At 49.6% G+C, this 25,650-nt stretch overlaps 1 protein-coding gene across 1 annotated transcript; it reads left to right on the top strand.

Moving 5' to 3' along the window:
- Nucleotides 1–715: 715 nt before the first annotated feature.
- Nucleotides 716–25,650, top strand: LOC311313075 (1-acyl-sn-glycerol-3-phosphate acyltransferase gamma-like). The gene is made up of 10 exons (XM_084443109.1): nt 716–878; nt 11,554–11,611; nt 11,837–12,065; nt 13,941–14,110; nt 15,071–15,232; nt 16,643–16,796; nt 17,602–17,704; nt 21,073–21,148; nt 21,313–21,511; nt 22,218–25,650. Exons 3-10 carry the CDS (start codon nt 11,888–11,890, stop codon nt 22,307–22,309), a joined length of 1,134 nt encoding a protein of 377 aa, XP_084299235.1. The 5' UTR covers nt 716–878; nt 11,554–11,611; nt 11,837–11,887; the 3' UTR covers nt 22,310–25,650.

Here is a 25,650-nt window from a genome sequence, read left to right as displayed (position 1 = left end):
GCAAAAAATGGTTTGACATTGTTCATGATTCCTCTTCGCTGGAGGAGAATGACAGGATGTCCTGTAGGGAGAGGAGCGGGTCTGAGTCACCAGAACCAATAAGATCAAACCCCCAAAACCCATCTCTAATGTCCTCTCTCTGCTGCTGGTGTGCAGAGCTTTAGAGCCTATTGAGCATCACCCAGATGGATACTACACACTGGTCCTGAATGAGTGCACTATAGGCTTATTCCAGGAAGAAACAGTCCTATTCTGACCATAGCGAGGAGACCCAGTCCCTGCCTCTGCTCCAGGAGAGGAAGAAACTATGCTTTGACTTTGCTGCTTGCCTATGTTAATGCAGCTATTTGAATTTACTATATAATCTATCATTTTGTGTTAATGTGCTTGTCATGTTGAGAGAGGTCAGGGAAGAGTTAGTTTTTGTTTGTTTTTTCTTCAAAATGGGTGAACTGTGTTTTGCTACCCTATGCCCCAACCCCCCCCTCCCCCCTGTCTGATGATTTGATGAACTTGAACTAAGGGGACACAATGGCCGATATACTACTAATAATAAGACAGACACTATAAGAGCAAGGGGCTATTCTACGACCAGAAGTCAGGGTATAAATAGCTGGTATCATTCTGAGCTCAGAGTTGATTGTGTTATATGATGTCATGAATATAACCAGGCAGGGAGCCAGACCGGAAGTGGGGCATCTCCTGTGCAGACTGCTCGCAGGGGCTCTATCTACTAACACTAGAGCATCCTGCTACTCAATTAGCTTTAACTATCTCCCTCTTCTCCCAGACATAACCAGTGGAGACTAGAATATTTTAAGCTTTTAAACCACGAAGACATCTGACGTCAGGAGACCCATCCATCAGCCGAACACCAGGTAGCAGTGCGTTCATGTTGGTAGCTAGCATTAGCTTAGCATTAGCTTAGCATGCTAACTAGCTAGCGAGGGGTCCGGCTATTTACTGAAATGAACACTTCAATGGAACTGCTGCAACTAGCGACGACTAGTCCGTGTGTGTGATTGAGTTATCCTCAGTGGGTCCATTTGATTCTGACTAAACCTCAGTGTGTATTATCTGTGTGAGGAGTTGTTCTAGTTGTTCTAGCTGTTCTAGTTGTTCTAGTTGTTCTAGCTAGTTGTTCTAGTTGTTCTAGCTAGTTGTTCTAGTTTTCTAGCTAGTTGTTCTAGTTGTTCTAGCTAGTTGTTCTAGTTGTTCTAGCTAGTGGTTCTAGCTAGTGGTTCTAGTGGTTCTAGCGAGCGAGCTGCGCGACGGTTAGAAGCACCTGGGCTCGCGCGTTAGTGAGAGGGAACATGGGAGAGCTTTGGCGGTTAACGGCAGATAAACGTGGATTTTAGGTCATCTCTTATGAAATAATGTGTCTAAGCTAACTAGTATGTACTACTACTACTAAGTACTACTAAGTATGTATCCAGTTACCTGGCTACCCAACCGAAGAATACAGTGTTTGAGATGTTATTTGTACATATGACATGGTCATTTTCCAGGGAATAGTCTGAGCCAGCACCACTAGTCTAGATACCGTTCCAGGGAATAGTCTGAGCCAGCACCACTAGTCTAGATACCGTTCCAGGGACTAGTCTGAGCCAGCACCACTAGTCTAGATACCGTTCCAGGGAATAGTCTGAGCCAGCACCACTAGTCTAGATACCGTTCCAGGGAATAGTCTGAGCCACTAGTCTGAGCCCGCACCACTAGTCTAGATACCGTTCCAGGGAGTAGTCTGAGCCAGCACCACTAGTCTAGATACCGTCCCAGGGAGTAGTCTGAGCCAGCACCACTAGTCTAGATACCGTTCCGAGTCCAGTAACGTAGTAACTCAGCCGGTGTTAGCATGCTAGCTAGTTAGTTAGCATGTTAGCTAGCACTGTAGCTTGCTTGGGCTGCTTTGCAACTCTTCTTATGGCTGGTTAGCTAAAAAAGATCAGTTCTCGGGGTGGTTTGGTTGACGTGGAGCTAAATTCAGACCTGAATTCAAGTCACCTGCATGTGTCTGTGGATAGCACTGAGTTAGCATGCTAGTGCTATCAAGCTCGAGTAACACGTTAGCTAGTGCATTCCCATTACTGAAGAAGTAGACATGCTAAGCTAACTTTAGCTGTTATACAATGTTAGTTAACAGGGTCTGATGTTTGGAAATGCACCTGTGCATGCAAGATTATGAACTAGTTCTTCTATCTACATGGCTACTATTAGCATAGTTAGCTAGCTAGTGTTGCTATGCTAGTGACACCGCATGGGTCCTGTCAGCACTGACTGCGCATGCGTACCAGTGTCATCCCATTTTGGGGTTACTAGCGTTCAGTGTTATCGGAGGTAGGAAACGTTTCTTTTTGAGAATTGTTCTATTCTAATGTATTTATTCAATTGAGCCACGCAATCATGTGGTTGGGAATCATGGCATCACATGGGACTGAATAGCATTTCCACAGCTGGGACCTTTGGTAAGCCTTCAATCTGGGATCTGTCCTGGTGCCATATCAAAGGTTCATACCTCAGTCACTGGCAGGACAACTCAGTTTAAACTCATGCATGCAGAACCTGAAGAACAGCATGATCCTCTCAGCAGTTACTGAAGCTCGCTTCCCTACATACAACCAGCTGAACCTCACATGTATTTAGAGAAATCGCCCTTTAAAGCACATATTTTGCTCTGTCTTGAGACGAACAGGTAAAGTGGGTAAGCTGTCACTATGGCAGTGTCTCTCCTGTGGTATGTTTGAGCGGCTGTTCATCATACCATAGAGCTATGATCCATCCACTGCTATCTATGGCCCTGTATGCTGCTGTGTCTGGCATTGAGCCCAATCGCTGCAAGCGAGTAGCACTCATGTTGCAGCATAGCCCAAGTCTTGCCCAACCGATACTCAACGTCCAAATGTAGGAGTGTTACTAGGTGATAAGTCACCACAGTCAGAACAGTAGCATGGGATACAGCATGCCATAAACGTGGGTACAAACGGGGGCTATAGGCCCGCTAATCCCATTACCCTCGGTGGGAGGGGTGGAGAAGCGGGCTGGGGTCTGGGGTCGTTTAGGACAGAATGCTGGTGCGCTGACCTTGGATGTGATTGGGCAGCTGGCTGGATGTGAGAAGGGGTCAGCCAGCATGTTCACTGTTTACTCAACAAACACAAGGCCTACTCAACAAACACAAGGCCTACTCAACAAACACAAGGCCTACTCAACAAACACAAGGCCTACTCAACAAACGCAAGGCCTACTCCACCGACGTCCTCGTTCTACTGACCGCAGTAAGAAGTGCCTCTTGGATCCTTGAGTTGTATTCATCTCACCGTTGTATTCATCTCAGGGGTTCATCTCACCTGCTCAGAACTATGGATACACCATGAGGGACCCAGAGGGAGCCTGCCATAGCGGAGACGGTCTCTGGAGCTGTTTTCTGTGCTAACTAAGCCCAGTCCGTTAGTATGCTCGTTTTGAGACCATGGATGGATGTGTCTGGTCTGCTGAGTTGTGCAAAACCATTGGCCTGCTTAATGAACAAAGAGCAATTAGGCTGAAGCCATTAGCCGACTGCTGTGTGTTTGCATGGGCATGAGCGCTGTTTTGAGGTGGAGCATTTCACCCTTGGACTCTGAATGACCTTCATTCTGTCCTACTCGTTGTGTTTCCATCTCCTCTCTGATTCAGCTTGGAAGCCCAGCAGGAAGGGGGTGCTCTCTGGCTCAGCAACACTGACCTCCAGCGTCCCGTTAAGGGTGGCTGGATACGTTTATTTCCGTCTCTCCCCTCTCCGCTTCAACCAACTGGTACTGTTTGTCTGACGCTGAAGGGTTTTGCAAGCATGACTGCTACAAGCCTGCTTTGATTTCCTCAAAGCCAAGCTATTTGGGTGTGTAGAATGAACCTTCTTTAGTGTTGTGATGGATACAACCAAAGCTCATCAATGTCCTCAGAGAATAAAACCGAAACCAGTAACAGAAAAAATATGCTAATTAGCGAAATAAACCATTTAACCAAGTTCTGATGTTGCTGCTCCTACACTTCCTGGAATGGCACCAAGCTGTGTCCAATGGCCAGCAGCAACACGTCATGGTCATCTTTTAGCATACGGTAGCTCCGCCCCTTTTCAAGGACACTCAGCTCCCCTCCCCCTTCTCAGATTGATGGAGATGGGAAGTGACTTATCCAGGGTGCCTGTAGTTGGCTAATCTGCTCTAATCTGATCCACAACAGATTACAGCAGGGGCAGGCAGGTAATACACCGCTTACGTGTGCGTCTCTCTTACCCTCCTCCGAGAAGAGCGTCACTGTCCAGTGAACGTGAGACACATTTGCTCAGTCCTACGTACGTCTAAAGTGGGATTTGAATCGGTGAGGGTGTGCCGCTCCTGGGGCGCTTCTCTGCCAGACTTCTTTTGGGCCACGTTCAGAGTTTCTGGGGTGTTTCGGCGTGATCCGCTGGTGCACTGATCGCACAGTTCCCGGCGTTCGCTCCCCTCCTCCTCGCCAGCGCGATCTGGTTGTGTTCTTGCTGGCATCATCATAATCTCCTGCTCCCCTGACGGATTAGCATGGCTGCTCAGCAGGACTGGCTGTGAAGGGTCCGCTGTCCGATAACACCCCGGTTTTTTGTTGAGTAATTTGTGTTTTGGTGGGACACTGACGAAGTCAAGATGCTGAACCAGGGCGCGGTGATGATCTTCACAGGGATCTGTGGAGCGCTGGTGGTCATGGCTATCGGCTACTACGTCTACTGGTAAGACCAGCTGGAAGGGACGGGGCTGGGCCACTGGCTAGGCTGGTTCACCCTGGTTATAGTTCTGGATCTAGGTCTGTATCTGTCTGGTTAACCCTGGTTATAGTCCAGGTCTGTATCTGGCTGGTTAACCCTGGTTATAGTCCAGGTCTGTATCTGTCTGGTTAACCCTGGTTATAGTCCAGGTCTGTATCTGGCTGGTTAACCCTGGTTATAGTCCTGTATCTGGCTGGTTAACCCTGGTTATAGTCCTGTATCTGGCTGGTTCACCCTGGTTATAGTCCAGGTCTGTATCTGTCTGGTTAACCCTGGTTATAGTCCTGGATCTGTCTGGTTAACCCTGGTTATAGTCCTGGATCTGGCTGGTTAACCCTAGTTATAGTCTAGGTCTGTATCTGTCTGGTTAACCCTGGTTATAGTCCAGGATCTAGGTCTGTATCTGGCTGGTTAACCCTGGTTATAGTCCAGGGGCCGGTTGCACAAAACATCTTAAGTTTTTCCCTTAAGTATGACCCTTAAGGGTTAATTTCCCCTTAGTTAAGGGGATTACTTAAGGGTGTTGCACAGAATCCCTTACAAGGTTTCCTTAGCTAAGGGGAAACGTTAAGGGTTTTCATACAAGGAAAGAGATTTTACAGCAGTAAAATTGTAGTTTCCATGGTGACCATTGGTTTGCTTGCACGTGACCGGCTATCTGTCACTACACTGGGACGTCCTGAGACGCTGGGGAAAATGTCTGAGGAGAAAAAGAGAAAGCCGAACTGGTCTGAGGAAGAGAAAGTTGATGGAGTGGATTTTTCCGATTAATAAATTGCTCCTCGTACTGGGTGGGTGCTTGAATCTTGATGTGCGTCCCGTCTACCGACCCCGCACACTTTCGGGAAGCCGGCAACATTAAAAAAGTGTGCCGCTACCGCATCCTCCTCCCGTTTAGATGGGAAGTTGACCATCTCATCCAGCAGACCGGTAAGGGCGTTTGATACCCGGTGAACCACACGGCACACAGTAGAACGGTGGACATGAATAATGTCTGCGAGGACCGACTGAAAAGATCCCGTCGCATAAAATCGGAGCGCAATCATCAATTGCAACGGGGCTGGAAGCGCATAGCTTCAGAAGGTTGGGTGGTCCAAGCCCAGGCGGTCGGACAAGTCAAAAATGGACTGTCGATCAAATCTGTAATTAAATATCAGTTGTTCCTTACTAAGAGTGTCTAGTGGGTTCTCCCTGTCGCGGAACACTCTTCTTGGGACTCGATTTCCATCGTTTATGTTCATAAACGCAGCCATAACTTAGCTAAGGTTGGGGTAGAGGTCCCTTACGTTTTTTCCCTTATTTTGCTTGCTAAGGTCTTTTGTGCAACACCTTAACTGACTTTAAGGGACTCCTTAAGTATTATACCGAGATAAGTAGAAAACCTTAAATACTTGAGGGACATCTTAAGGAAACCATAAGGGGAATACTTAAGGGTGTTTGTGCAACAGATTTTATTTTAAGGAAACCTTAAGTCAGAACTTAAGGGAAATATTAACTTAAGATGTTTTGTGCAACCGGCCCCAGGTCTGTATCTGGCTGGTTAACCCTGGTTATAGTCCTGGATCTGGCTGGTTGACCCTGGTTATAGTCCTGGATCTGGATGGTTAACCCTGGTTATAGTCCAGGTCTATATCTGGCTGGTTAACCCTGGTTATAGTCCAGGTCTGTATCTGGCTGGTTAACCCTGGTTATAGTCCAGGTCTGTATCTGTCTGGTTAACCCTGGTTATAGTCCTGGATCTGACTGGTTAACCCTGGTTATAGTCCTGGATCTGACTGGTTAACCCTGGTTATAGTCCTGGATCTGACTGGTTAACCCTGGTTATAGTCCAGGTCTGTATCTGGCTGGTTAACCCTGGTTATAGTCCAGGTCTGTATCTGACTGGTTAACCCTGGTTATAGTCCAGGTCTGTATCTGGATGGTTGATAGGTTCACCATCAAGAACATTGGACACAGTCATCCCTGGTATGATGGTAGTTTCAGAGAGGTTCTACTTTGACTCAATTTACTGTCTATTTTCTTTGTAGAATTGGGACCATAATGGATTGTCACCTTATCCAGACCTGGACTGTGCTTGTTCAGGGACTGTTTCAGGTGGCCTATAGGCTATAGATAATGGCTAATAGAAAGCTCATTTGATTAGCCTACCTGGGTGCAGGTGTCAGAGGAGACCGGAGAGGCAGCTGTTCTCTCCTGTAAGCTCCTTTAACCCAGTGTCTCTAATCCGTCTTCCAGGCTGCCCTCTGCCCCACTGTTATCTCCCTCGGGCCCCCGGGGGCTGGAGCTCTGACTGGGCCCTTCACAACAACAACTGGGCTCTCTGGAGCTCTGACTGGGCCCTTCACAACAACAACTGGGCTCTCTGGAGCTCTGACTGGGCCCTTCACAACAACAACTGGGCTCCCTGGAGTTAGTTTTGCCGTGGCTGTGTGTGGTGTGTTGAGTGCAATAGTCTTGAATTCACAGACAACCTCCAGGGTGTGTTGGTAGGCATGGGAACGTGAGGGCCTTGAGCGAGGAGGACAGGATGTGACTGAAGGCATTGCCTTGGGACATCTAAGAGGGTTTGGGGTCATGGGTCAAGTGAGTAGCTTTTAGAGGGTGTTTTCATTTGTGGAGGATGGGGGCATGAACATTGAGAGGGGGTTAGCTCCCGTGCTTAAAGAAAATGACATCAACAAGCTAGATCCATCCTTCCTTAACATGTCTTGCTGCATGTAGACGAAGGCTTTGTTAAAAGGCAGAAGGAGAAAGAGAAAGTTAATTAATGAAGATGCATTGAAGCAGTCTAATCCCCAGAACACCGTGTGGAATCTGGCTCTGTTGCCATGGATACATCCGGACTCCCAGGTGATTCAAGTGTTCATTAAAGAAATTGATTTGTTGTGTTCTCTATGTCCGCTCCACAAAGTGCACAAATGCACACGCAAACCATTTTCTGATCATATTGACTTGGACGTTGAATTGATCCTGTAGCCACTGAGCATTTTATTTAGAGCCACTGGGCTTTTATTTTTTTATTTTATTTTTATTTTTTATTTTATTGTAGATAAAATCTGAAGTTTGTTTTTCTTTTCAAACCAAAACTCTTAGAATTGACGCAATTGACTCCTCGGGGAGCCAGACGCCTTCCTGGACGGGCGCACATCCTGGGCCGCCACTGGAGGGGCGAAAAGGGCGGTCCCACCCGGCCCGCGCTTTAGAAGGCCTCGGTCGGGGGGGGGGCTTGTGACTAAGTGAAAAAATCTCACTCCAAACTTTTGGTCAAACTGCGTATTTTGTGCCATGTGGAAAAAAGTGTGGACCAGGCGGGGGAACGTGGGGGGCGTGTCCCCATGGTTCCCTAACGCAGGTGGCCGAGTATAACTGACCTCATCAAGGGAACGTTACACCACATGCTCTGCAGCGCTGCTTAGACCAGAAGAGACAAGGTGGCCTGGTCTCCCTGGGAAGTGTTCAGTTGCCTGGTCTTCCCTGGGAAGTGTTCAGGTGGCCTGGTCTTCCTGGGAAGTGTTCAGTTGGCCTGGTCTTCCCTGGGAAGTGTTCAGTTGGCCTGGTCTCTCTGGGAAGTGTTCAGTTGGCCTGGTCTTCCCTGGGAAGTGTTCAGGTGGCCTGGTCTTCCCTGGGAAGTGTTCAGGTGGCCTGGTCTTCCTGGGAAGTGTTCAGTTGGCCTGGTCTCTCTGGGAAGTGTTCAGGTGGCCTGGTCTTCCCTGGGAAGTGTTCAGGTGGCCTGCGCTGCGTTCCGAATCGCATACTTCTACTTCTTACTACCAGTACCTACTACAGCTGCCCTTAGAAAGTACGTACTTTGCAAGCAGTAGGCATCCAATTGGGACATACTACCTTGTCATAACATTGCGCCTTGAAATTTGCCCACATCCGTCGCTGTCCATAACGCGACATTCGTCTACAGCTGTCAACTCGCGCATGTGACGCACATTTCCGCTGCGCACAGGATTGTGGGTCAGAATAGCCAGAAAAGCCTGCTGGCTTGCATACTGCAAAATACCACCGGATGTAGTAGGACATCCTGGTATTTTTGCCATACTGCATGTGGCATACTATGTATTGGGACATACTACATTCTGTTTTGGCATACTATATAGTAGGGTAGTAGGCGATTCGGAACACAGCCCTGGTCTTCCCTGGGAAGTGTTCAGGTGGCCTGGTCTTCCCTGGGAAGTGTTCAGGTGGCCTGGTCTTCCATGGGAAGTGTTCAGGTGACCTGGTCTCTCTGGGAAGTGTTCAGTTGGCCTGGTCTTCCCTGGGAAGTGTTCAGTTGGCCTGGTCTTCCCTGGGAAGTGTTCAGTTGGCCTGGTCTCTCTGGGAAGTGTTGAGTCTAGTGCTGAAGGGAGGCCTTATCTGAAGGCTGTTCCTCTGTCCTTGATTCAGACGCCTGGCTGGGCCTCTGATTCACTCCACATTCACCACCACCAGAACAGGCCTGGGAAATCAAGGTTAGCCCTCGGGCTCGACTCCAAGTGATGGACTAATACTGCCCACACACACACACACACACACACACACACGATATTCTTGGCACTTCCCGTCACAGAGGAAGGTGTCGTCTGTGTGAACTTGGCTCCGCATTCTGGCGCGATCTATCTGGGTCAAAGGACTCCACACATGGCGCAGGAGACTGTGACTGTATATCCCTCTCTCTCCCTGTCTCCCGTCTCTCTCTCTGTCTCTCCCTCTCCCGTCTCTCTCCCCGTCTCTCCCTCTCCCGTCTCTCTCTCCCTGTCTCTCCCGTCTCTCTCCCCGTCTCTCCCTCTCCCGTCTCTCTCCCTGTCTCTCTCTCCCGTCTCTCTCCCTGTCTCTCTCTCCCTGTCTCCCGTCTCTCTCCCTGTCTCCCGTCTCTCTCCCTGTCTCTCTCTCCCTGTCTCCCGTCTCTCTCCCTGTCTCTCTCTCCCTGTCTCCCGTCTCTCTCCCTGTCTCTCTCTCCCTGTCTCCCGTCTCTCTCCCTGTCTCCCGTCTCTCTCCCTGTCTCTCTCTCCCTGTCTCCCGTCTCTCTCCCTGTCTCTCTCTCCCTGTCTCCCGTCTCTCTCCCTGTCTCTCTCTCCCTGTCTCTCTCTCCCTGTCTCCCGTCTCTCTCCCTGTCTCTCTCTCCCTGTCTCTCTCTCCCTGTCTCTCTCTCCCTGTCTCCCGTCTCTCTCCCTGTCTCTCTCTCCCTGTCTCCCGTCTCTCTCCCTGTCTCTCTCTCCCTGTCTCCCGTCTCTCTCCCTGTCTCTCTCTCCCTGTCTCTCTCTCCCTGTCTCCTGTCTCTCCCTGTCTCCTGTCTCTCCCTGTCTCCTGTCTCTCCCTGTCTCCTTGTCTCTCCTGTCTTCACGCAGACGAGCTGGTGTTGTGTTGTGTTGGATGGAAGCATGGTGGTTCAGTGAGGGAACAAAACCACGTCTTCCTCTTGTTCCCTCAACTCTTAAGAGGAAAAGACGGCACCAGGTAGCAGACCAGGTAGCAGACCAGGTAGCAGACCAGGTAGCAGACCAGGTAGGAGACCAGGTAGGAGACCAGGTAGGAGACCAGGTAGGAGACCAGGTAGGAGACCAGGTAGCAGACCAGGTAGCAGACCAGGTAGGAGACCAGGTAGGAGACCAGGTAGGAGACCAGGTAGGAGACCAGGTAGGAGACCAGGTAGGAGACCAGGTAGCAGACCAGGTAGCAGACCAGGTTGAAGACCATGATCCAAAGCAGAGTTTGGATGTCTGAAGGTGCAGGATGAAAAGTCTTGGACTTTTAGTTTTATTCCTGTCAATGCACACGTTGTTGTTTTTTTAATACTAATGTAATACTTTTGTCAATAAATCAAATCAAATCAGAAAGCCAGGCTGAAAGGCGAGGGAGGCGGGGCTTGAATGGAGGCGGGGCTTGAATGGAGGCCCTTTCAGCCGCCAGTGGGAACGTGAACGAAGGATGAGGTCTGATTTTTGAACGGTGGAATCCCTGAAGACCTTCGTTAGTGTGGAATATGACGGAGGGACGAATGGAGCCCAGGGGGGAGAGTTTGAGGGCTTTGACCCGAAGCCCTGTCATCATGCGCTGACAGATGTTGCTCTCACCCTCCTGCCTCCCTCCCTCTCTCTCACCTTCCTATCTCCCTCCCTCTCTCACCCTCCTATCTCCCTCCCTCTCTCTCTCCCTCTCTCTCTCTCACCCTCCTGTCTCCCTCCCTCTCTCTCACCCTCCTGTCTCCCTCCCTCTCTCTCACCCTCCTATCTCCCTCCCTCTCACCCTCCTATCTCCCTCCCTCTCTCTCACCCTCTCTCACCCTCCTATCTCCCTCCCTCTCTCACCCTCCTATCTCCCTCCCTCTCTCCCTCCCTCTCTCTCTCCCTCCCTCTCTCTCACCCTCCCCCTCTCTCTCCCTCCCTCTCTCTCACCCTCTCTCACCCTCCGTCTCCCTCCCTCTTTCCCTCCCTCTCTCTCACCCTCTCTCTCACCCTCTCTCCCTCCCTCTCTCACGTGCTGCTCTTCTGACAAGACGGCAGAGTCACATTCCCTCTCAGTGACAGTGGGCCTGCTAGCGTGTTGGACTGGTCTGAGCTGGGAGATCCTGCATGTGTGTTCCTCTCTCTCTCTCTCTCTCTCTCTCTCTCTCTCTCTCCTCTCAACTTCCTCCAACTCGGCTGCCCTATTGCATACAGGCTTAGAAGGGGAAGCTTTTTTTTTTCGTCTCTGTATATTCAGATTCTGCTTTTATGTTTGACTCTCTCTCTCTCTCTCTGTCTCTCTCTCTCTCTCTCTCTTTCTCTCTCTCTGTGTCTCTTCTATAGGTCTGTAATATTGAGTGACGGACCGTGCAAGCGGGGCTTGTAAAGAAAACCCACCGTGGTGAGTAGTGATGTCACATCCCTGAATCATTCTCTCTCTCATTATTACCCCTCCCTGCCTCATCGCCAAAACCTCACTCTCCTTCTTTCTCTCTCTTCATCTCCCACCCCCCCGTTCTTCCCTCCCTCCCTCCCTCCCTCCCTCCCTCCCTCCCTCCCTCCCTCCCCCTGTTCCTCCCTCTCTCCTTCCCTCCCTCTCCCTCCCTCCCTCCCTCCCTCCCTGCAGGTCGGTCAGCCTGTGCATCGCGGAGCCCGGCCCCCCCCGGACCCCCCAGTCATGGGTCTGCTAGGCCACCTGAAGACCCTGTTCGTCCTGCAGCTGCTGATGGGCTTCGTGTTCGTGGTGAGCGGCCTCATCATCAACTTCATCCAGCTGTGCTCCTGCGTGCTCTGGCCCTTCAACAAGCAGCTCTACCGCACCATCAACTGCAGGCTGTCCTACTCGCTCTGGAGCCGTGAGTGTCTCTCTCTCTCTCTGTGTGTGTGTGTGTGTGTGTGTGTGCGCGTGTGCGTGTGTGCGTGTGTGTGTGTGTGTGTGGTCTAACTGTGTCGGTCCTTTGCCTCTGCTTGACAGTGTGTGATACAGTCAACCTTTTGACCGCTATCCGTGACGTTGGTGTGCGTTGTGACGATGGCGTGTGGTGTGTGTTGTGACGTTGTGTGTTGTGACGTTGTGTGTTGTGACGTTGTGTGTTGTGACGTTGTGTGTTGTGACGTTGTGTGTTGTGATGTTGTGTGTTGTGACATTGGCGTGTGTTGTGACGTTGTGGTGTGTGTTGTGACGTTGTGTGTTGTGACGTTGTGTGTTGTGACATTGGCGTGTGTTGTGACGTTGTGGTGTGTGTTGTGACGTTGGCGTGTGGCGCGTGGTGTGACGTTGGTGTGTGGTGTGTGTTGTGTGTTGTGACGTTGGCGCGGGGTGTGTTGTGTGGTGCGTGTTGTGACTTTGGCGTGTGGTGTGTGGTGTGACGTTGGCGTGGTGTGTGGTGTGACGTTGGTGTGTGGTGTGACGTTGGTGTGTGGTGTGACGTTGGTGTGTGGTGTGACGTTGGTGTGTGGTGTGACGTTGGTGTGTGGTGTGACGTTGGTGTGTGGTGTGTGGTGTGACGTTGGTGTGTGGTGTGTGGTGTGACGTTGGTGTGTGGTGTGTGGTGTGACGTTGGTGTGTGGCGTGTGGTGTGGCGTGTGTTGTGACGTTGGTGTGTGGTGTGTGGTGTGACGTTGGTGTTGTGACGTTGGCGCGGGGTGTGTTGTGTGGTGCGTGTTGTGACTTTGGCGTGTGGTGTGTGGTGTGACGTTGGTGTGTGGTGTGGCGTGTGTTGTGACGTTGGCGTGGTGTGTGGTGTGACGTTGGTGTGTGGTGTGACGTTGGTGTGTGGTGTGACGTTGGTGTGTGGTGTGACGTTGGTGTGTGGTGTGACGTTGGTGTGTGGTGTGACGTTGGTGTGTGGTGTGTGGTGTGACGTTGGTGTGTGGTGTGTGGTGTGACGTTGGTGTGTGGTGTGTGGTGTGACGTTGGTGTGTGGCGTGTGGTGTGGCGTGTGTTGTGACGTTGGTGTGTGGTGTGTGGTGTGACGTTGGTGTGTGGTGTGACGTTGGTGTGTGGTGTGTGGTGTGACGTTGGTGTGTGGTGTGACGTTGGCGTGTGGTGTGGTGTGTGGTGTGACGTTGGTGTGTGGTGTGACGTTGGTGTGTGGTGTGACGTTGGCGTGTGGTGTGGTGTGTGGTGTGACGTTGGTGTGTGGTGTGTGGTGTGACGTTGGTGTGTGGTGTGACGTTGGTGTGTGGTGTGTGGTGTGACGTTGGTGTGTGGTGTGACGTTGGCGTGTGGTGTGTGGTGTGACGTTGGTGTGTGGTGTGACGTTGGCGTGTGGTGTGTGTTGTGACGGCGCTTGGTGTGTGTTGTGACGTTGGCGTGTGGTGTGTGTTGTGACGTTGGCGTGTGGTGTGTGTTGTGACGTTGGCGTGTGGTGTGTGTTGTGACGTTGGCGTGTGTGTTGTGACGTTGGCGTGTGTGTTGTGACGTTGGCGTGTGGTGTGTGTTGTGACGTTGGCGTGTGGTGTGTGTTGTGACGTTGGCGTGTGGTGTGTGTTGTGACGTTGGCGTGTGGTGTGTGTTGTGACGTTGGCGTGTGGTGTGTGTTGTGACGTTGGTGTGTGGTGTCACTGTACAGAGCTGGTGATGCTGTTAGAGTGGTGGTCGGGGACAGAGTGGGGTGTGTTGTGACGTTGGTGTGTGTTGTGACGTTGGCGTGTGGTGTGTGTTGTGACGTTGGTGTGTGTTGTGGTGTGTGTTGTGACGTTGGTGTGTGTGGTGTGTGTTGTCACAGAGCTGGTGATGCTGCTGGAGTGGTGGTCGGGGACAGAGTGCACCCTCTACACTGACCAGGCCACGGTGGACAGGTTCGGCAAGGAGCACGTCATCATCATCCTCAACCACAACTACGAGATCGACTTCCTGTGTGGCTGGACCATGTGTGAGCGCTACGGCGTCCTGGGGGTGAGTCTCCGCCCCCTCTAGGGCTGGACCATGTGTAAGCGCTACGGCGTCCTGGGGGTGAGTCTGGACCATGTGTGACGCTACGGCGTCCTGGTCCTGGGGGTGAGGCTCCGCCCCCTCTAGGGCTGCACAATTAATCAGGAATTAATCAAAATCAAGATTATGACCTCCGCAATTAACTAATCGCAAAAGGCCACAATTAATGTGATTAATAATTTTGCTTTGAATTGAGTGTGCTAGGACTACACGGACGAATCACAGGCGCTTATGCTGTCTGACCAATCACATGCGTTCCTATGCACTATGCGTAGCAATTTCACTGAAGACAGATAGCAGTAGGTCAAGACCAGTGTCACAAGAGTACCTGCAGCCGTGAGTAGTGAAAAAATTAGTGAAAACGAGGTCAGTGAGTTAGTAGCAAGAAATGGATCAACATCTGTGATTTGGGAGCATTTTGGTTATTATATATTCATATTATATATTAAATATTAATCGCAATTACCATTTTGAAGCAAATAATCGTTTGTCATAATAGTGCAGCCCTAGCACCCTCTCATGGTCACCCTACCAAGTATCCACTCTCTCATACCGTCTAAATCTACCAAGAACACACACCTCCATGCAGGGTATCAATATGCCCTTCGGTTTTGAGTGTTATTCATTTATGTTTGTTACATTTTTACAGACCCGTCATTTAAACTCACCCAGATACACACCTCCTACATGGGAGATATCAATATGTCCTTCAGTTTGAGTGTGTTTTTGTCTGTGCGCCCCGGATGTTTATCTTGTGTAATATTTGATTTCAGCGTGTTTATTCTCCTTGGCTTCAAGGTCCTCACAGTATTATCATGTTCCTTTACTAATCAGCCAATCATGGACCTGTGTTTTATATCACAGCCTATCACTCCTTATGTCCTTCAGTTGTTTAAAGACCCATAATCTCATGAATTTACCCAGAGTTCCAAAGTGCTGGCCAAACACGAGCTGCTGAAGGTGCCTCTGATTGGCTGGACATGGTACTTCCTGGAGATCGTCTTCTGCAAGAGGAAGTGGGAGGAGGACAGAGAGACAGTCTTCAGTGGGCTCAACAGACTCAAAGATTACCCAGAGTTCATGTGGGTAGGTATGGCGCTGTGGTGGTGTGGTGCCGTATGAGGGGGCGTGTTGTGCCGTATGAGGGGGTGTGTTGTGCCGTATGAGGGGGCGTGTTGTGCCCTATGAGGGGGTGTGTTGTGCCGTACGAGGTGTTGGTGAGGTGTGGGTGAGGTGTTGGTGAGGTGTGAGGTGTTGGTGAGGTGTGAGTCACACCGGGTCGCCCCGAGCTGAAGTTCCTCCTGCCTGCGCGCGTTAACCGGCTGCTCAGCCAGATTAGTCCAAACTAGCAGAGTGATCTGATAATCCCCATGATGGAAAGACCGGACTGTCACATAACAGGCCTCCTCTGCCTCAAACAAGATCACACTAACACCACACTCTAACACTACACACTAACACACACACTAACACTAACACACACACTAACACTAACACTACACACTAACACACACACTGACACTACACACTAACACACACACACTAACACTGGGATGCTCTTCTGCCTCCAAACCAGATCACACACTAACACTGACACTACACACTAACACTAACACTGACACACTCTAACACTGACACTACACACTAACACACACACTAACACTAACACACACTGACACTACACACTAACACACACACTGACACACTAACACACACTAACACTGACACTACACACTAATACACACACTAACACTAACACACTAACACTGAGGCCTCCTCTGCCTCAAACAAGATCACACACTCTAACACTGACACTACACACTAACACACTAACACTAACACACTCTAACACTGAGGTGCTCTTCTGCCTCCAAACAAGATCACACACTCTAACACTGACACTACACACTAACACACACACTGACACACTAACACTAACACACTCTAACACTGACACTACACACTAACACTAACACACTGACACACTAACACACTCTAACACTGACACTACACACTAACACTAACACACTGACACACTAACACACTCTAACACTGGGGTGCTCTTCTCAGACCAGCCAGCTGCTGGACGAGGGGGCGTGTTGTGCCGGACGAGGGGGCGTGTTGTGCCGTACGAGGAGGCGTGTTGTGCCGGACGAGGGGGCGTGTTGTGCCGGACGAGGGGGCGTGTTGTGCCGGACGAGGGGGCGTGTTGTGCCCTTACGAGGGGGCGTGTTGACACGCCGCCTACTTAGTGAAGGGAGGTTAAGATGAGATGGATGAGGACTTTATTAAGTGTTGGATTTTCTAGGGCGACACCTGATCTGTAATTGAAGCTAGCAGAGCGGGGGAGGGGAGAGAATGAAATAAAGTGTGTGTGTGTGTGTGAATCCCCTTGTTGTGTGGCTCATGTTCTGAAGCACCTCTCTCTCTCTCTCTCTCTCTCTCTCTCTCTCTCTCTCTCTCTCTCTCTCTCTCTCTCTCTCTCTCTCTCTGTAGTTCCTCCTGTACTGTGAAGGCACCCGGTTCACAGAGAAGAAGCACCAGATCAGCATGCAGGTGGCCGAGAGCAAAGGCCTCCCCAAACTCAAATACCACCTCCTCCCCAGAACCAAGGGCTTCACCACCACGCTGGCCTGCCTGAAGGGGACAGGTGAGTCTCACACACACACACACACACACACTCACACTCACACACACACTTCACCACCACGCTGGCCTGCCTGAAGGGGACAGGTGAGTCTCACACACACACACACACACACACTCACACTCACACACACACTTCACCACCACGCTGGCCTGCCTGAAGGGGACAGGTGAGTCACTCACACACTCACACACTCACACACTCACACACTCACACACTCACACACACACACACACACACACACACACACACACACACACACTCACCACCTCCTCCCCAGAACCAAGGGCTTCACCACCACGCTGGCCTGCCTGAAGGGGACGGGTGAGTCACACACACACACACACACACACACACACACACACACTCACACACACACTTCACCACCACGCTGGCCTGCCTGAAGGGGACAGGTGACTCACACACTCACACTCACACACACACACACACACACACACACACACACACACACACACTTCACCACCACGCTGGCCTGCCTGAAGGGGACAGGTGACTCACACACACACTCACACTCTCACACACTCACACTCACACACACACACACACACACACACTCACACTCACACACACTCACACTCACGCACACTCACGCACACGCACACACACACACACACTCACACTTACACACACACACACACTCACACTCTCACACACACACTCTCTCACACACACACACACACACACACACACACACACACACACACACCGTTGCCTACTTCCCTTTTATATAATTAAGCCAATCATCAAACCCCAGGATGATTGTTTCTCACGCCCTCTGTGTTCTCAGTGTCTGCTGTGTACGACGTGACGCTGAACTTCAAAGACAAGAAGACGCCGACTCTGCTGGGCATCGTCAACGGCAACAAGTACATGGCTGATATGAGCATCAGGTGGGTACCAGACAGGAAGTACATGGCAGATATGAGCATCAGGTGGGTACCAGACAGGAAGTACATGGCAGATATGAGCATCAGGTGGGTACCAGACAGGAAGTACATGGCTGATATGAGCGTCAGGTGGGTACCAGACAGGAAGTACATGGCAGATATGAGCATCAGGTGGGTACCAGACAGGAAGTACATGGCTGATATGAGCATCAGGTGGGTACCAGACAGGAAGTACATGGCTGATATGAGCATCAGGTGGGTACCAGACAGGAACCCCTGCCCCCCCCCCCTCACCCCCCTCCCTGAGTTGAGACCAGGGGCCTCATTTATAAACGTTGCGTAAGTACAAAAGCGTGCGTAACCCATGCTGAGCAACTTTCTACGCAACTTTCGGTATTTATAAAAAACAAGCTGAGCGATAAGTTGGCGGAAGGTGTGCGTAACTCTACGCACACTTCGACCCTCCTTTAACTACGATAAGCACGTTTCTGGAGAAAGGGGAAAACGCGACTCCGATGGCAGAGGGATGAAACTCGGGAAAGTCTGCGAAACACATGACATATTGAATAATAAATACATCGGTCGCTGCAAGAAACCCTCCAATGTGTCACACAGTTTAAACGGAATCAATCGCCACCGTAGCCTAATCACGAAATAATGTCGGCATTGCTTTGGATGTGTCTGTGAATTTACCCATTTGTGTCATAATATAATGTTATGTTGTAGGCCTATTCATTTATAGGCTATCCCGAGAAGTATCACGGGCAGTAGCCTATGAATAAAAGCCACATTACGTTGATAACACAACACGACACGAGCCTATAGCTTATCATAGTAATGATTCCGTATGTCGTTAGCCTACAACTATAAGGCCTATACCGCACCAAACAAATGTTGCATTCGGCGTTGAAGTATATTTATTCAGTTAATCATTTATTTAGTTAATTATTCGTATGTTTAATTATCCACCTATTCATTCGTTAATGTATTTATGTATTTATAGCCTATATTTGATTAGGCTTTTATGTAAACCCGAATGACCACTGAGGCAAGCCGCAATTACAATGATGTTGAGCGGTGAATGGAAATGTCCTACTTGAGGCAACTGTAGGCTACATTAGGTTATATTGTACATCATCATATATCCTCATATTGTCTTATGATTGTCATGTAGCAGGCATACGAGGAATGTGGGCCTAAAAACGCATGTCATCCCAATGCTCACATGCCGCTTTGGTAGAATTAGCTGTGCGCAAAACAGCGCATAGGTGATGCGTCTCCAAGTTGTAAGAACACAAGGGAGCAAGTTAGATTATTAATTTGAATGACGAATCGTCATGTGTGTAGCTATAATTACGCTTTATAGAATCACATGAAACTCATCCATGGACCCCATATATTTACAAGACCTCGATACAGGCACTGATATAGCTGGATTACAGTAGGCCATGACGCACGGGGCCTTGGATATGCCGGTACTTGGCACAGATGTTCTAATATGTGCTTGGCTATCCCGCAACATCCATTAGAACACGCAGCTTCTATATGCCTACAGAATGTTTTGAGAAAGTATGTGAAATGCATGATATCCCGGAAAATACACAAATTGGCTGCTGCAAAGAACCCTCAGATCTGTCGTACAGTTAAATTGGGGATACTTGCCTTAAGTAGTCACTATAGGCCTACATGTTTGCATTGTTATGGATGTCATTGTAAATTGACCCGTTTATACGTTGATAAGTTAGGCATTTTATTCATGGGCCACCCTGTGAAGCATTAGATTACGTGCAATATAGATCCAAACCCCATTACCCATGCAACAACACTATAGGCTTATAATGATTATCAGTTTGGATATAAGCAGCCACCTATATAAGGCCTACCGCACTAAACGAATGCCAATATAGCCTGCATGATAGATAATTCATTATCTAACAGACCACTCAGGCCTAACAGGTGCTCTTATCAGTCGTGCACATGTGAAATCATCGTTCCGAAAAGATACTTTTGCGGCGTCTCTACCTCGTTGACCAATACCTCCACCTCGCATCGGTAAAATGTATCTTTCTCTTTCTGCCTTTTGCACTCGGCTCCATTGTCGTTGCATATGTATAGGCGTATCACTGACCATTTATAGGCAATTGTGGGCGTTAATTGGGGTGTGATCAGAACGCGCGTTCACGTGCGCCAAGTTAAGTGTTGATTGTGATTTATAAAGGGCAGCTGGCGTAGGCGTGCCTGAGTGAACATGGGTTGTGATACGCAGCGTTTTATAAATCGGAGATTTTTTGTGCGTATATTTTAGTAATCACTTAGCTAAGCTAACTTAGTTACGTGGATTCTACGCAATGTTTATAAATGAGGCCCCTGGTGATTGGTGTATTTTGGAAGCTCTTGGCTCCTCCCCCAAGCCCATTTGGACTTGTACATGCAGCCAGACAGCTGGCATGTCGCCCAACACTTCTACAGCATATGATGGTGATTGGCTCCTCCCACTGTAGAGAGACTGGGAGAGAGATGGAGAGGAGGGAGGGAGGGAGGGGGGGTTGACTGGGATTCTTGATACTCTTTAAATGTGCAGGGGAAAGCATTCAAGTACTTAAAGTCTTCTACTTTTGGATCAGGGCCCATTGGCTTTATTCACACAGCGGCCATGTTGGTCAGTCTATGGAGAACTATTCACTCCCATGTATTTACAAACACGAAAACGAACTATGGCAGTGAAACATGAGTGGTAATGGAGTGTAATCCTGATAGTGTATTCAGCGTGTTACTTCAAACATTGGACTCACTTCCACATTCATCCCACCAATTAGTCAGACTTGACCAGTATGGCAGCTGAGTGAATCCCCATCTAACATGTGCTCGCCCCCTGGTGGTAAGCTGTTGCTATGGCAGATTCTCCCCCTGCCCTTGTGTTGTGCTGACTCTCTCTCCCTCTCTCCCTCCCTCTCTCTCTCCCTCTCTCTCCCCCTCTCTCACTCTCTCTCACTCACTCTCTCTCTCTCTCTCTCTCTCTCTCCCTCCCTCTCTCTCTTGCTCTCCCTTCCTCTCTCTCTCACTCTCTCTCCCTCTTTCTCTCTCTCACTCTCTCTCCCTCTTTCTCTCTCTCTCTCTCCCTCACTCACTCTCTCTCACTCACTCTCTCTCTCTCTCCCTCACTCACTCTCTCTCTCTCTCCCTCTCTCTCTCTCTCTCCCTCCCTCTCTCTCTTGCTCTCCCTTCCTCTCTCTCTCACTCTCTCTCCCTCTTTCTCTCTCTCACTCTCTCTCCCTCTTTCTCTCTCTCTCTCTCTCTCTCCCCCTCTCTTTCTATCTCTCCCTCCCTCTCTCTCTCTCTCTCTCCCTCCCTCCCTCCCACCCTCCCACCAGGCGCTTCCCTGTGGAGGAGATCCCAGATGATGAGAAGGAATGTGCCAGCTGGCTCCACAAGCTCTACCAGGAGAAGGTGAGTCTGGACATGGGCTCTTAACGGCAGCCGTGTTTCTGTAGTCGGGGCCCATTTCAATTCAACCACTGCTTTTGTTTTCAGGATTACAAATGTAGGCTAAGCATGTTGTATCTACATGGCCAGATAAGCACTTACTGCCCCCCTCCCTCCCCCTTTCCCAGGATGCACTGCAGGAGCACTACCAGAGGGAGGGCAGTTTCCCGGGGCCCACCGTCACCTCAGCGCGTCGCCCCTGGACGCTGCTCAACTTCCTGTTCTGGGCCACCCTGCTGCTCTCGCCCCTCATCAACTTCGCCTGCGGGGTAGCGGTGAGCGGCTCGCCCCTCCTCATCATCGGCTTCATCCTCTTCCTCATCGTAGGTGGGTACACTTAGCCCCTTCCCCTTGGGAAATTGAGTTGTTTTGGTCCCTCCCTACTGGTGGAATGTGGCATTGCAGCTGGACGGCACATTCATCTTAAAGTCACACAGAAACGGACGTTTGAGATCATCTAACTTCCCTAGTTCGACGTATTTCCGACGCAAACAAGCTATGAGGGTGGGACATATGTTTAGAGGAATTTGATTGGAACATTGACAAGTGGACGGGTTTTAAGAACTTAAGACAGATTCGATAGAAGGATAGCGTTGAATGTCGTGAGATTATTGGCCTAAAATCTAAGGTACCTGTTGTCGTCATTGCACGTGACCTACCGTTTTCCAGGAAGTAAGAAATTATATACTTTGATATAAGATTACAACAAAAGTAGAATTTTGTATTTTTTTTGCATACATCGTTGAATAGGTGAACACTATGACTAATTATGTGAACCAAATTGGAACAGAATGCTTTTTTCATTTCAGTGCGACTAATTTGATTCAACTGAATGCTGATAAATGTGCTCTGTCCTTGATAATGAATTATGGGAGTGAGAAAAATCAATTTGTGTTCTTATTATACTAAGTCACTCAACCGCCGGATGTGAAAGTGTATGTTACGCAACATTTAATTAATTAAATGATAATGAGAGTTAATTAATTCCCTTGAAATCGCTCTTCACTGTTTTCTTTCCTTTGACCCTCCTCAGCCTCCATAGCCATCCGCCGCCTGATTGGCGTGACCGAGGTGAACAAAACGGGCTCCAGCTACGGCAACCAGGAGGCCAAGAAACAAAACTAAACCCCCCCACCCCTCCCTGTACGCTGTGGACACCCCGCAACCCCTCTCACTCCCTGCACCCCTCGTCCTCCATCCTCCTACCGCTGCCTGTCAGCACGCCGGGGGCGGGGCCAGCCAGATGAAACCTAGAGACGAGTTAGAGACACCAGAGTTAGAGATGTTATTATTGACCAGAGAGAGAGAGAGTGTGAGAGAGAGAGAGAACCATGGAACGAGTGTTGGTGACAGAGTGGGGGTAGATTGTGGACCTAGCTCTCTGAGGAGCAGGAGAGAGCCCAAGAACTGACACTCTGAGAAGAGGAGGTGCTGTACTGCTTAAGACCATGCTTTAAATCCTCTCATAACACTCGCCCAACCCCCTTCACCGCCCACTTCCTGTCCAGAGCTGTCCACGTCCTGTCACATGCTCCGGTCCTTCCAGCCAACCAGGGAGGAGATCAGCCCATCCCTCTGACCTTGGAACCAAGTCCATCAGCAGCGTACCTCGTTCTCTCATTGGGGGTTGTTAGTTATTGTTTGAGGTTGAGCTGTTATTCATCTCGTGGGACGTTTCATCCTCCCCTCTCCCTACAAACTGGGACTTCACACGGGAACCAACGCATTGAGGATCGCTTGGGTTCCCCTCGTTGCTTTGAACCTGGGATGAAAAGGGTTTGAATGCACCGTGTTTCTTGTCTCTGTTGTCTTGATACTGGCCCCTTAATAGTTACAGCTGTTTATATAAGCAAATCTGATAGCGATGAGCAATGAAAGTCTAAAAAGATATTTCCAAGCATTTGTTTGCAACCAAGCTGACTTCAGCAGCAGAGATAGGTTGTTTGTTGTTTTAGATTTTGAGAGGCAGGTTTCTGTGTTGAGAAGACAAGGGCTCTGATTAGAACCACAAGTGTGTCCCAACATCTGTCCCAGCCAATCAAACCCTCCAGTACCGAGTCTGACGCCCTCTGATTCAGACCGTCTCCGCAGTCGTTTTGGTTTCTGTGTTGAATGTGGGGTTTTACATCATTCTCTCTCGCCTGCAAACACAGCTTGCACTTGTATAACGGCGCACCATTTTAAAATGAGCCAACACTCTCCTCTTCGCTGTCTGCTGTTTGAACAAGAACACCTGGGTGTGACCCTTTTGTGACCTTGACCAGGGATTGAACTTCCTCCGCAGTTGAAATGCAGTGAGAAAACGAATGAATGAATGAATTGATGCTCTGGTTGAAGCCAGGAGCAGGGCCCTAGTCTCTTACAGGAGCAGGGCCCTCGTCTCTTACAGGAGCAGGGCCCTCGTCTCCTACAGGAGCAGGGCCCTAGTCTCCTACAGGAGCAGGGCCCTCGTCTCCTACAGGAGCAGGGCCCTCGTCTCCTACAGGAGCAGGGCCCTCGTCTCCTACAGGAGCAGGGCCCTCGTCTCTTACAGGAGCAGGGCGCTAGTCTCTTACAGGAGCAGGGCCCTAGTCTCCTACAGGAGCAGGGCCCTCGTCTCCTACAGGAGCAGGGCCCTCGTCTCCTACAGGAGCAGGGCCCTCGTCTCTTACAGGAGCAGGGCCCTAGTCTCTTACAGGAGCAGGGCCCTCGTCTCTTACAGGAGCAGGGCCCTAGTCTCCTACAGGAGCAGGGCCCTAGTCTCCTACAGGAGCAGGGCCCTCGTCTCCTACAGGAGCAGGGCCCTAGTCTCCTACAGGAGCAGGGCCCTAGTCTCCTACAGGAGCAGGGCCCTAGTCTCCTACAGGTTCAGGGCCCTCGTCTCTCACAGGGCAGTGGAGGAGTTGAGGGCAGTAGATGATTTTAGCTACTGAATTACTTTTCAGCACTTGTCAGCTGCCCTCTAATAGTTTCATATTTGCATATTGATTTAGCTGTCCAGCGTTAGACTGTAGTCATGTTTACCTTTGCCTTAATTCAGGTTTGCTTAGGCTAGGGTGATTATTTGCTCCCACCACCCCCGGACCCCTCCTCCTCCTCCTCCTCTCCCTCCTCTCCACTCCCTTACACCACAGTCCGGTAGCCACACTCACAACAGTGCATTGTGGGTAGGTGTGTTTGTTCAGTGTAGGGTTTCAAAATGGGCACCACAATGGGGGGGAAGTTATTGGAAATATTTCTGGGTTTCTACTGTAATGTAGATGAGCTGAGAGGAGCAGTAGCGTCTCTCTCTCTCCCTCTGACTACACTCTCTCACTCTCTCTCTCTCCCTCTGACTACACTCTCTCTCTCTCTCTCTCTCTGACTTTCTCTCTCTCTCTCTCTCTCTCTCTCTCTCTCTCTCTCTCTCTCTCTCTCTCTCTCTCTCCTACTCCTGACTCATAGTCTTATGTGCTCCAGCTGCACCTGCTCTCTCAACCTGTTACATTGTATGTTTTGTTTTTTTTCTTTCCTTTTAGCAATTGTGATTTCTAGCATCTGATTGATACTAGTTTGGTTTCACCTAATCTCTGGGTTTAACATGAAAACACAAGTCTACTCTTTCTATCTGCGTAGATTACTCATTTATTTTTTCAGTCAAACATTGCAAACATGATGGGAACAGTCAGGGGCTGTTTTGTGTGACGCTCGTCCTTCTCACACCTCTGCTAGATACAGTGATCATGTAGTGATGATGTCATCGTCATCCCTAGTATAGTGATGACATCATCCTGCGTTTGTCACCATAGCTACCATGTTGCAGTCCTCTGTACTTGTGCTTAAATGGTTTTGAACCAGGACAGATTCATGCAAGCCTTAAGAGTCTCGCTTCATTGATTTGTTTCATGTGGAAATACACATCCTGTCTGAGGCCCTCGGTACAGAGGAGTTAACAACACAAACTCCCCAAGTTAGTCATGTTCAGGTTGGTGGATGAAGTAGCTTGTTTTTAAGGGTCCCTGTGAAGAACATGGGCTCCTGGGTTTAACTGCGAGCTTCTTAGTGGAGCCACTGTTGCATCCTGGGACCTGTCTCAGAACCATTAACACAACTGGCAACTATAGAACCCTAATGAGCAGGTAGAACCCTAATGAGCAGGTACATTTAGTGAGAGAACCTCCCCATCCCATAATTCCTCCTAATATCCCATCAGGCACGGGTGCAGTCCCCCCCACCCCCGGGTAGCAGTCCAGTGTGTATACTGCAGAGAGGACAAAATAGGCAAAGTTTTAACATTATTTGAAATTGTTTCTTACACTGGACATTTTTGAAAAAGAGAAGAAATCCAACTTACATTCAGAAATTTCCACTGCAATCTGATCTTTTTCGGCTTGAAAGTTATTCACTTAAAGTAGCATCTCCTGAGTCAGCATTTATTTATTTGTCTTTTTTCTAAGTCTATTTGTATCTGTTGTTTCTTCAATTAAACAATTAAGAATATTAAAGGA

This window comes from Borostomias antarcticus, assembly GCF_949987555.1.
Source record: "Borostomias antarcticus genome assembly, chromosome: 9".
Classification (NCBI taxonomy): domain Eukaryota; kingdom Metazoa; phylum Chordata; class Actinopteri; order Stomiiformes; family Stomiidae; genus Borostomias; species Borostomias antarcticus.
The sequence above is the reverse complement of the archived record's forward strand: the minus strand, read 5'-3'. Positions and strand labels throughout refer to the sequence as shown.